General features: G+C 49.8%; 1 protein-coding gene across 1 annotated transcript in view; it reads left to right on the forward strand.

The window, feature by feature from the left end:
- The first annotated feature begins 659 nt into the window (after window positions 1-659).
- The window catches only part of LOC136628329 (guanine nucleotide-binding protein subunit alpha-14), a 110,532-nt gene continuing 98,045 nt past the window's right edge, over window positions 660-13,146 (forward strand). The window contains exon 1 of the mRNA XM_066604145.1: window positions 660-1,117. Coding sequence (XP_066460242.1) covers window positions 997-1,117 — 121 coding nt within the window. The 5' untranslated portion in view covers window positions 660-996. The remainder of the gene's footprint in view (window positions 1,118-13,146) is intronic.

Below are 13,146 nucleotides of genomic sequence, written 5' to 3' on the forward strand. Positions count from 1 at the left end.
CTGTACCCGGGCTCCACTATACAGGGACGGCGGGTCTGTACCCGGGCTCCACTATACAGGGACGGCGGGTCTGTACCCGGGCTCCACTATACAGGGACAGCGGGTCTGTACCCGGGCTTCACTATACAGGGACTGCAGGTCTGTGCCCAGGCTCCATCATACAGGGACGGCGGGTCTGTGCCCAGGCTCCACTATACAGGGACGGCGGGTCTGTGCCAGGGCTCCACTATACAGGGACGGTGGGTCTGTGCCCGGGCTTCACTATACAGGGACAGCGGGTCTGTGCCCAGGCTCCACTATACAGGGACAGTGGGTCTGTGCCCGGGCTCCACTATAGAGGGACAGCGGGTCAGTGCCAGGGCTCCACTATACAGGGACGGCGGGTCTGTGCCAGAGCTCCACTATACAGGGATGGCGGGTCTGTGCCCGGGCTCCACTATACAGGGGCTGTAAGGCTTCACATACATGTTAAAGGGCAGTATGATGTGAGCAGCCGCTCTCTAGCGCCCCCTCCGTGCCCCCCTACCGCCTGAGGTAATGGCCATCTGGCCTCATGGTCGGTGCGGCCCTGCAGTACAGGACGTATTGTGGGACCGCCGGCCGCCCAGCCCGCTGAAGGAGGAGGAGGCAGCACCGCCCTCCCTCCCGCCTCTAGTTTACTTCCAGGACGCCCGCAGTGGGTCTCGCCGCCTGCAGCCCTCCGTGTCTCTCTGCCGTCGGCTCCTGTCTATGAGGATTAGTGGAGCGCCTTGTCCGCTGCCATTCCTGCCCCCCCTCACCCATGCCCGCAGGAGGGCGCGCTGCCAGGGAGCTGCCGCTGTGAGCCCGTACCCTTCCCGAGGGCAGAGAAGGAAGAACAAGGGACTCATTGGCTTTTGTTCGCCTCCCCTCCCTCTTCTCGCCTGAACTTTTGCAGGACAGAAGCCGAGCTGAACTTCCAGCGTCCCTCCATCCGCTGCGGGGACTGAGCGGCGGGATCGGTGCGAGCTCCTGACCATGGCCGGCTGCTGCCTGTCCGCGGAGGAGAAGGAGTCCCAGAGGATTAATGCAGAGATCGAGCGGCAACTCCGCAGGGACAAGAGGGATGCCCGCAGGGAACTCAAGCTGCTTCTCCTGGGTGAGTGCTGCGCCTATCACCGGGACCCTCCGCTCTGGTGTGATGGGACTTGTAGTCCCCCCTGCCGTCCAGACATTACTTTATAGTGGGCGATAGTGACCAGGACAAGGTCATAAGACGCTGCCATCAAGTCCTGACCCTTGATCGCTCAGTGCTGGCACAGGGTGGCACCTGCTGGCTCTTCATCATCCAGTTCCTGCCTCCCCAGCTCTGGAGTAGGCATGTTGATGACTGGGAGCTGCAGGGGTTAATGCCTTTGGGTAGATGGAGTCCTGGGACTTGTGAGGGACTGCAGTGGTTTGTTGGGCATGATGAACATTGCCAAAGTTTTTTTGCTCTGTACAACTTAGTATAACTGGCATTGGGCTGGGTTAATGCTTCTGCAAAGGGCAGCCTTGGCACGACCCACCCATCCGAGCGCAGCTTCATGGTGATGGGCATAGAGATTGGACATTAGTTGGCCACTGACATGAATGTTCATTAGACTTGGGGAGAGAAGTGGGGTATCGGTGTAGTGTGTCTCCATAAATGTACCATAATTAAAGATACATTTCGGTTGATGGCTACAACGTTATTGCTTTAGTCCTCTGGCAACTAGCTAGGTGGCCGTTGGCTCTTTGGCAGCATTTGGGCATGATCAACTGGCACCCAACAGTTGAGAACGTTCTACACTGACATCAACTGACTCTTCGGGTTGTTATTTAGTGGCATGTTGCTCCTGGATCACCGATTTGGTCAGATGAATGGGCAGTTTATGCGAATATTCCAACTCGGCCTGATTTTTTTGGGACACCCGTGGTGCCGTAAACCATCATCAAGCCTTCGTCAATCGCCTAACTGGCATTAAATACCCAAGAAATTGAAGCAAACTTGGGTCATGTCAAAATGGATGTTTTACAAAAGTTGGGTGGAACTTCTGAGACTCTGCTGCCAGAATACTTGTGTAAACGGCGGCATCAAGAAAGGCCGTTCAATGAGATTGTCGCTGAATTCCTCCCCAGTAACTTCTAGTGTAAATGGTTCTGTCTTTGTGAAGTATTGTAATAATGTTGTATCGTCTCTTCTTCATCGGGACTGATGAGATGGACCGCATGCTTAGTTCTCCGCGAGCAGCGCTAATAACATTCTTTCAGCTGCTGTCTCGCTGGAGAACAATAGTGACGTTTTTAGAGAACAGACCACCCACTGTTCTCTAAATACATGCACATGAAGCTAGTTAGGTTCTAATGGACTGATTAGTCCATTAGTACCCAATGCAAAATGATCGCCCAAAACTATCAGTTTCTGATGAATTTCGAGCGACCATTTGTGTGTAAATGGGACTTTAGAAGGTCATCCATGCTCCTCTGGGAAATATGCAAATGGTTGATGGAACAATATCTCTACAGCGCCACCTATGGGAAGGCAGCATTCCTACAAGTCAATGTCAGGCCTTTTTAACAAGCCTTATAACAATGACTGGGAATTACAAACCAAAGCCAGAGTCTTCTCCAGAAGGAAAAGATAACCATGCACAGACAGCTGTTTCTGGGTTTTTGCCCCTCATCAGTGTGCAATAGGTTTCTAGCTTGGCTAAGTGAGAGGCCTATAGATGTGGAATGCTGCCTTCCAATAGGTGGCGCTGTAGAGGCATTGTTCCATCTTTTAATTTACATATTTCTCAGAGGATCATGGATAGCCTTATACATCTCCTAGGTGATCTCCCTAAGGAGAAACGATACCTTTCCCGACCCATATCCATAAGCCTCTCACTAGTCCAGACCGAAACCTACTGCACACTGATGAGGGGCAATCACCCCGAAACAGCCGTCTGTATATGGTTATTCTAGTTTTGGCTTATAATTCCCAGTCGTTGTTACAAGGCTTGTTAAAAGATCTGACATTGACTTGCATGAATGCTGCCATTCAAGAGGTGGCGCTGTAGAGGCATTGTTCCATCTTTTCATTTACATACTTCCCAGAGGATCATGGATGGCCTTATACATCTCCTCACACCTCCTAGGTGATCTCCCTAAGGAGAAACAATACCTTTCCCGACCCATATCCATAGGCCTCTCACTAGTCCAGACCGAAACCTACTGCACACTGATGAGGCGCAATCACCCCGAAACAGCCGTCTGTATATGGTTATTCTGGCTTTGGGTTATAATTCCCAGTTGTTACAAGGCTTGTTAAAAGATCTGACATTGGCTTGCATGAATGCTGCCATTCAAGAGGTGGCGCTGTAGAGGTTTTGTTCTATCTTGCCATGAATGCTTAAAGGAGATGTCCCGCGCCGAAACGGGTTTTTTTTTTTTTCAACCCCCCCCCCGTTCGGCGCGAGACAACCCCGATGCAGGGGTTAAAAAAACCACCCGCACAGCGCTTACCTGAATCCCGGCGGTCCGGCGTCTTCATACTCACCTGCTGAAGATGGCCGCCGGGATCCTCTGTCTTCGTGGACCGCAGCTCTTCTGTGCGGTCCACTGCCGATTCCAGCCTCCTGATTGGCTGGAATCGGCACGTGACGGGGCGGAGCTACACGGAGCTACACGGAGCCCCATAGAAGACTGCTGAAGACCCGGACTGCGCAAGCGCGGCTAATTTGGCCATCGGAGGCCAAAAATTAGTCGGCACCATGGAGACGAGGACGCTAGCAACGGAGCAGGTAAGTAAAAAACTTTTTATAACTTCTGTATGGCTCATAATTAATGCACAATGTATATTACAAAGTGCATTATTATGGCCATACAGAAGTGTATAGACCCACTTGCTGCCTCGGGACATCTCCTTTAGGCCTCATGTCCACGGGGAAAATCAGATCCGCTGCAGATTCTACATGTAGAATCTGCAGCGGGTCCCTCCTGCCCCGCGGACATGAGCGCTGAAAATAAGAATTTAAAAGTATTTACCATCCGGCGCGGGCGGAGAAGATCAGCTGTTCCTCACGGCCGGATCTTCATTTTCGGCCGGCGGATGAATTCCTGACGCCGGCGGCACGTCGCCGGCACGTCGCCGGCACGTCGCCGACGTGCCGCGCGCATGCGCCGGGCACATCCGCCGAGCCGAAGCAAGGAAGATGCGGCCGTGAGGAACAGCTGACCTTCCCCGCCCGCGCCGGATGGTAAATACTTTAAATTCCTATTTTAGGTCTCCCGCGGATCCGGACGGCTTCCATAGGCTTCAATAGAAGCCCGCGGGAGCCGTCCCCGCGGGAGACCCGCACGAAAATGGAGCATGGTCCAGATTTTTCCATGCTCCATTTTTTTTTAAATCCCTTTTATTGACGATCCGCGGGTATTTATCTACCCGCGGGTGGTCAATGCATCCCTATGGGATGCGGATCCGCATGCGGGAGATCCGCTGCGGATCTTAAATCATATTTTGCCCGTGGACATGAGCCCTTAAGAAAAAAAAAGTTGGATCGAATTGGCCAAACCGTTCTGTAAATGGCTTCTTAAGCGTCCTGTATCTTAACTATAATCTCCCTCCTTCCAAGCAATGTTTGTGTTGGTATTTTGATTGCAGCGCAGCCAAGTGCTCGCTGCGCGGAGGAGTCGGTGTCAAACTCAATCGCAGCAGTTGGCACGCTTTTTTGTTATGGGCATTTGACCCACTCAGAGCTTGTTTATACATTGGCACGGATCAGTGATTACGGACTTGAACCCTCCTTACTAACACAGGTATTTCCTCTGATTCTTTCATGCTCGGACTGAGTTTTGGCTTCTGGTTTGTCTTTTAAAAGGGCAAGAAATTCAACAGTCTGCCCTAGAATGGGGCATGTATATAAGCCCAAAATGTACATGTGGGCAATGAAATGACCTGGCACACGGGTGTATTTGTACAGGTGCGGGTGTGTGCGGTGTTTTATGCATCATTGTCAGTACTGAATTTTATGAGCCGCCGTGCAAGTTTAATTTTTCTTTTTTGTATAAATTTGGCGCAGAATATTGTAACAGCCTGTAATTTAGCAGCACCAACTGTCAGCACAGATGATACTTATACAGTTGAGGCCCATTTACACATCAGTTTTTCTTGGATGTTCTTGGCCGGAGTCGCACAGTTCTCTCGGCAGGTTTTTCTCTTCTTTTAAGCTAAAGCCAGGAATGGATCTAGCAGGAAGGGAAGAAATCTGATACTTTGTTGCATATGTGTATCCATTCATGTACGGCTAGAGCTGCGCCCTACACATTGTATCTCTTTTAGGCCCAATGTCCATGGGCGGATTTGATTTGCAAAATCCGTGCCGGAGATCCGCAAATCAAGCCGCCCTTAGGGATGCATGGACGTCCGCAAATGGATTAACACATGTGGATTTGTTTTGTGGACCTTTTGGCTTGGAAAACAAAACGCATTATATTCCATTTTTCTGCGGATCAGTTTCCATTGAAGTCAATGGAAGCCGTCCGATCTGCGGCACGTCTGCAGCTGACACTGCGGATGTGCTGCGCATCCATGGGAGAGCAGGAGTTTAAAAAAAACAAAACAAAAAACTATACTGCATATGTCCGACGGCGAGCCGTGAGCGCAGTACAGCAAACCTGGAAGTGGAGGGATCCGTGCGAAAATCAGATAAGCAGGGCTCATGGGCAGATTCTGTGCGGGACTCCCTGCATGGAATCCGCACGTGCCGTGGACATGAGGCCATAGACCACTCTCACACAACGCTTTTTTACCGCTAATTGCGGTGCAGCGCTCCTGTTGATTTGAATGGGGCCTCGCAGACCTGCAATCAAAAACGCAGCTTTTTTTTTTTTTCCAAGCGTTATCTGTTTTATTTTGGGGCGTTTTTCGTGTTTAACGCACTCCATCACCCATCGCTATGATGGAGTGCGTTAAAAACCACTGTCAAACGCTGTGACATGCGTTTAAAACCGCTGCTCAAAATTGCGGTTAAATGCTGTGATTTTGAGCGCGGCGTTTTGTGAACACGTGTGAGAGGCCTAACTGCAAAAAAGTCAATTGCCCAAAGGAATGCATTAAATGGCTTGAAATCTCTTCCAAATCACTGCAGTCAAGTCGGTCAGTAGTCATTTATTTCCTTGTCTGATCTTAATGTTTTTTTTGAAGTAGTAGCAACTTTTTTTTTTTCCTCTGTAGGGGATAACTTCTTCTAATGCTATAAGAGGATAAGTATCTGGTTGAGGCGCGCCCGCTCAGATCTGCGCTACTCATGAGAAGGCCCTTCTCACAAGACCGGATTTGTATTGCGGATTCTGCCACAAATCGCAGGCATTGAAAGGCATGTAGTTTCGACTTAATTTTTTTTTCCCCCTTCACACTTGTGGCTACGAATTGCGCATTCCGCTAATGGAAGAAAAATCGCAGTATGCTTTATTCTGCCGCGGAATCCATGCAGACCGTCTCCATTGATGTCAATGGAGGCGTCCGATCGCAGTCCATACGCAATTAACATGCAAAGCTAAAAAAAACCCCTGTACTGCGCATGACTCCCTGCGGCCGAAAACTAAAGTAGACGCAGCAAGGCGCCGTGATTTAAATGCTGGCGCTAGCCGCACTGCCTGTGTGAGGGAGGCCTTAGAGGCACACAGCTCTTCATCCATTAGGCGAATCCTAGCGCCAACGGAGAAATTATGCAGAAATCTGTTAGTCCAGGGCGACCGTGCCCATTTTTCACAAAAGTGGCTTGGCCGGCGCACAAGGTAGGAAAGCTGCACAATTTTTGTGCAAGTGACCCTTGCGCCAACTTTTGCGACTTCTCTCCACCAGGTTTTGCCATAAATGTCCCTCCGTGCGTTCTGCGGGGTTGAGAAGGGGAAGCGCTCTTTTACACAATTATCATTCAAGTAATCGTGGAATTGGGTGAGACTGAGCGATAATTCTTTAGTCTGACCGGGGTAACGACTGATCGTTTACTTTATGCATAAAAATAATTTTTTTAAATGTAAAAAGCGATGGTTCCGTTGTTCGCAGACGAGGAGGCGAGTTATTAGTTGTTCAGGGCGGGCGCTCCCTGACCGACCAGTGATGTAAGCTATTCGCCGCGTCTGCTTGTTCCAACAATTAATGGCTCCATGTTGAAGGACACTTAGGCCTCCTTCAAACGACTTTTTTTGTGTTTTGCCACAATGCTACATATCGCATGTATGTGAAGCCCATGCTTTCCTATGGGCTCCTTCACACATGTGATGTTTTGTAGCATGCAACAACCCGACACAAAAACCTTGCGGGTCCGGCGATATGCACTCGACTCGTGAGGTTTTGTAGCCCATGTTTCTCTATGGAGCCTTCCTCTCTGTTGCATCGCACAAAAACACTATTTTCGTGCCGTGCGATGCAACTTTGACAGTAGGAAATCCTACTTTAAAATAAAAAAACACATAATCACCTTAGATGCGCTGTCCGGCGCTGCTGCAGCCTCCGCTCGGTCCCCGACACGGTTTCTCTTCATCTCTTCTGGGCGGCGATTGAAAATTCCTTGCCTCCTGGAAGCGCTGGCTGCGATTGGCTGACGCTTAGTTGTATCTAAATGGGCCTTTAGCTCTTGCTCACGACCTGAAGGTTGCGAGTTCAATCCCTGCGTGGCTCAGGTAGCCGGCTCAAGGTCGACTCAGCCTTCCATCCATCTGAAGTCGGTAAAACGAGTACCCAGCTTGGTGGGCGTAATAAATAAATTACCTGAAAGCACTGCGGAATAAGTTGGCGCTATACAACTAACAAGCCCCTTCCCATAGTAAAATGTGGCCAAAAACTCACACGGTTTTACAAATGCACTTTTGCAACCGAACTGCCCCGTGTGAATGGAGCCTTGAATTTCACTTTTAACCCTTTCCAATCCACTGTCTGACGTCTAAAGACATTATGATTTAAGGCTGTACAGTTCCAATGTTGGAAGACGTCCATCGGGGTTCTCTTACTGTATGTTGCCAGCCTCTCTGCTGTTGGAGCCTATCCAACGTGTCACCTCATGCAGTACTGGCTTTAGCCAGCAGATAGCACTGTTGTATAACAGGAGGAAAAGAGTAAGCCCCCTAGGAAAACCGGGATACAAATTGGATTGGAAAGGGTTAATCGAAATCGGCTACAAACCAGGGTGTGTTCGCACGTAGCTAAGGGTTTCTTCACATGGGTGTATGCGCATTTGTGCGCACCTCAGCGCAACGTGTTTGTGCTATGAACGAGGCTTTTTTTGCACGTGTACCGTCGTAGCTCACCGTACTTCTGCTGCATGTATTTTCATGCAAGAGCCCTAAACGCTCCCTGTTTGAAATGGCTAATTCGTCTAACGAGTTCAAGATGTGTTCTTACCAGTGGAATGTGTGCACATTTGCGCCTCACACAATGGGGTCCCTTGATGCGCAGGAAAATAAAGCCGGCTGTAGTTCACGCAAAGAAAGCGTGCTCAAAATACGGAAATGCGTACAAACCTATTGAGCTCAATGGCTTCCATCCTTTGCGTATTGTGTGCGCAAATTTTGAAAGCAAAAATACGACTGTGAAGGAGCACGAAGTGTCTGGATGTCCTGAAGACGTACGGCTACAAGGTGTAGGCTGCCTTCATACATAACGTATATACCGCAGGAAACCCACAACGATAGCGGCAAAATTTGTATCGCATTTGCCGAGTGGTTTAGCCCTTGCAAGGTTGATAACAAGGGAAGAAGTGTTCTGGATAAATGAGCCTGTTGTGGATTTACAATCCGTATGACTCGTACTCTGTGGATTCTGTGTGGAACGCTTCTGCTCCGTGCGGTGGAGACTTCTGAAACGTCCCTCACACGGCTCCGAATGGAAATTCCGCAGAACTTGCGAGGTAGGAAATGCTGCCGAAAAATTTTCCGCTGTGTGTGACGGCGGCCGCGTAATCTTTCTGGGATGAACTGGATTTAGCTTTTATCTTTTTATCACACGACGGATTATTCTGAAAAGTCGCCCAAAATGACAGGTGCGCCTTAAGGATTAGTGTTCCACCCAGTAGACTCAGCAGATTAACTGCTCCTTAAAGGAATGCGAGAAATGAATGACATTGCTGCACTACGGTCTCCTGCATTCGAGAGTTATTAAGGTAAGGTAAAGTCTCCTGGTGCGAGCACCGAGTCATGACTGACTCCTCGGGTGACGTCACATCATGATGTTTTCTTGGCAGACTGTTTTTGCAGGGTGGTTTGCCATTCCCTTCCCCAGTCATCTTTCCCCCCCCAACCAAGCTGGGTACTCATTTTACCAACCTTGGAAGGCTGAGTCAACCTTGAGCCGGCTACCTGAATCAAGCGGGGATTGAACCCACAACCTTCAGGTCGCGAGCGAGAGCTTAGGACTGCATTTCTGCCTTAGTACTCTGCGCCTAGGCTTCTCACCATTTACGTTTTTTAGGTCCTGTTCAGACATGGTGGAATTTTACTGCTGCAGATCTGCTACAAATGTTCCTGTACTCTGTGTATCTTGCGGTGCTTGTGAATATCTGCTGTAGGACTGCGATGTATAACGGACTGTTGCACATACACTTCTGGTAAACTAGATCTATTGCGCACAGTCCTATACAAGGAAATGCTTTACTGCAAGAGTCTAATTATTTGGGATATTCACCTAAAACCTTCCAATATGTCCCAGTGATATCTCAGCGTGTTAACAAGTGGGGTTTAAGTGTGACCTGCAGCTTCCCTAGTCGTATGAACTATAATAAGTGGCCTCCAGGACAGTACACATGATGATATTTCCTTTGATCGGGTCATCGATATTCGATCGGGGATCTGACGCCTGGAAACCCCACCAATCTGCAGTCAGCCAGGAACAGTGCAGGACCATAAACTGCACAACGGTCTGGAATGGTGTTGCAAGCTCTCTCCGATTCACTTGGGCGGTCAGCGGCCCCGGCGAACAGGGGTCTTGGACGTTGGACCCCCACTGGTTTGATATTGTTGACCTAGCCAGAGGAAGTCCTCAATTGTATAGTCCTGGAAGAAGCCTTTGTCAGGCATCGAAACTTCATTGACTCTTGTTGCAAACCTCTCTACAGATGAATATATGGCACGTTCGGTAGTTATTTGGAGTATTAAGACTAGTTTGTCCCTGGCTTATAATATTGAAAAAGGTTTGGTCCCGTGTTAGCCAGTAGAGCAAAATGTGATTGTTCTCAGTAAGAGAAACCAGGTAATCTTGTAGATATGATACCTTTTAATGGATAACAAAAATACATGATGTTACAGCAAGCTTTCCAACCTCTCCGGGTCTTTTCTCAGACATAATGCTCTTGCTGGCTTTTACACTACTAAGGCCTCATGCCCACGGCCGTGACGGGCTCCGCAAGTGCAGCGGAATCCATTACGGCGCCCTTTCAAAGACCCCATACTCTCCTCCGGATCCGCTGTGCAGCTCCCACATGACGCGCTGGCACACGTGCAGTACAGTGCATGACGTGCCGGCAGTGTCATGTGACACGGCCGGCGGTGGGCAGGGAAGTGTATTCACGCTACTTCTGCTGTGCTACAGCGGAAGTATGGCGTGACGGCCGGCTTCCATTGACTACAATGGAAGCCGGCCGTGCGTATTCCTGCGGCAAATAGGACATGCTGCGAGTTATTTCATGCTGCGGAATTCCGCAGCGTGAACATTGAGCTATTAGGTTCCATAGAACCTAATAGCTGCGGTGTAACGCCATGGCTTTCCGCTGCGTTCAACGCGGCGGAAATCCGGCCGTGGGCATTAGCCCTAATACGTTTTGTTCTGGACTCCGGATCTTGGGGGCTGTTGCAGTTTGCCGAGAGAGTGCGATGTTGACGTCGATGGACTCGCTGCATGTCATATGCTCATTGATATCTATATGGGCACTGGATCCATACACTATTTGAGTTTTTTCGCATTTTGTACTGTTTCATTGTGGCATCCACCCTTATAGGGTTATTACACAATATTACCTTCTGAATCAGTGTTTGTTTTTTCTGGATTAAATTTTAATTAAAATGCAACGGAAAGCAGATTCTTTCTAACGTCCGTCCTGTATAGTCTATTTCATTCTATTGCATTCTGACTTTGTTCTATGCCAGAGGCTGTTTGATGCAAGTCCATGCAAAAGTCCCCAATAAAAAGGAGCAGAATGCTGCACTGCTTCGTCTGGAGAGCAGGAAGAAAGTCGGACAGACCCCATTGTAGCCATTGAGGTCTGCCTTGTGCAGTTCAGTTTTATTATAGGGTCAGTAATTTTACTGCAGGGATTCCCTCTTTCTACTCCCATGGTGGAGCAGGGAAATGGAAAAGCTAAAACAAGTGTGCATGGAGGCTTAAGGTATGTTCATACGGCAGAGTTCTGTTGCAAATGTTTTTAGCACTGTTGCTAGGCAGAATCAATGTGTGGCATATTCGGTATTGTTGTATCTGGTCTCCACCAGGAGAATAGGTGGAGACAAGATGCATGCCCACAGGCATTCTCCCCAACTTGATTGGCTGCGCAGGAAAATGGCTGCCATGATCTCCCCTCCTGCCTCGCTTTACTCTCCCCTCAGGCACTTGGCCTTGGCCCCTTCCCTGCTCTCTGGCATGGCGACCCTGCTTGACCGCGCTGCTGTGAGTCTCTCCCGCAGGAAGCTCCCCTGTCAGTCTGCTACTGTGGCCCACTCCCCGCACCTGGACAGCCGCACTACCGTAACATTCCATCTCGGCTCCTGTCGCCGCCGCCGAGTTAACAGTCCATCTCCGCTGCTGTCTCCCTGGCATGCTGACAGTCCATCTTCGCTGTGGTCCCACCGCCGCGCTCACAGGCTATCTGGACTCCTGTTTCCACTGGAGCGGCCGTCCTTCCTCACACAGGTCCCCCCCCCCCTCCCTGCACCCCCCCACCGCAGCAGGTGGTTCCGCTGTCAGTGTAGGCGCTGAGGTCCCCTCCCATACAGCACTGCTGCCGGTGGCAGCAGCAACCCTGCTGTTAGATAGTTATGCTGCGTTTAGATTTAATGATTGAACTCATTTTTTTTAAAATGATAAACAAGCGAAAGTGAAGGTTGTTCGCTTGTGTTTAAACTCTCTGCATTTAAGCTCTCCCTGCTCACTGGTTTACATCACAAGAAGATGGTTTACATAGGAATGCCTTCAATGGAAGCCGTCCGTGCGGAATCCGCACAGAAATGGAGAATGCTGCGATTTCTCCTCCACAAGTGGAAAATCGCAATCTTTCTACTTGTGTAGAGGAAATTGCGTTTTGCCATAGTAAGCTATGGGCTGATGCCCGCTCCGGATTTTGCAGTGCAAATCCACCCCTGTGCAGCCAGCTTTAGGCCTCCTGTCCACGGGGAAAATCGGGCCCGCCGCGGATTCTTCATGCAGAATCCCGCAGCGGGTCCCTCCTTTCTCGCGGACATGAGGCCTAAAAAGATTTACTTACCTGTCCAGATGCTGCGGATCTTCCTCTGTCGCTGCCGGATCTTCTTTCTTCCGTCCGGCAGCGTGCCGCGCGCATGCGCTGTGCACTCTTTTTTTTGAACTCCTGCTCTCCAGCGCTCCCGCGCTGGAGAGCAGGAATTCAACTGCGGGTGTGCCGCGGAACCTTACGGATTCTCCATGGAGAATCCGCAGTGGGTCCCTCCTGCCCTGCGAACATGAGCGCTGAAAATAAGAATAAATTCACCTCTCGCACCATCTTCTTTCTTCGGCCCGGCGGATGTGCACGGCATGTCGGTTGCATAGAAAAAAGATCCGGCCGCGAAGAAGGGAAGATCCGGAGCAGGTGAGTATATTCTTTTACGTCTCCCGCAGATCCGGACGTCTTCCATAGGCTTCAATAGAAGCCTGCGGGAGCCATGCCCGCGGGAGACCCGCACGAAAATGGAGCATGGTCCGGATTTTTTCATGCTCCATTTTTTAAAAATTCCCTTTTATTGACCATCCGCGGGTATTTATCTACCCGCGGGTGGTCAATGCATCCCTATGGGATGCGGATCCGCATGCGGGTGATCCGCTGCGGATTTTAAATCCTATTTTGCCCGCGGACATGAGGCCTAAATTATACAATTTTGGTATTTAAAAAATAAATAAAAATCATGAGGTCTTTCTCCTAACCTATAACATGTTATGTAGAGCTCCTTAACTGCTTGACCTAT

The sequence above is a fragment of the Eleutherodactylus coqui genome, chromosome 5 (assembly GCF_035609145.1).
Source record: "Eleutherodactylus coqui strain aEleCoq1 chromosome 5, aEleCoq1.hap1, whole genome shotgun sequence".
NCBI lineage: Eukaryota > Metazoa > Chordata > Amphibia > Anura > Eleutherodactylidae > Eleutherodactylus > Eleutherodactylus coqui.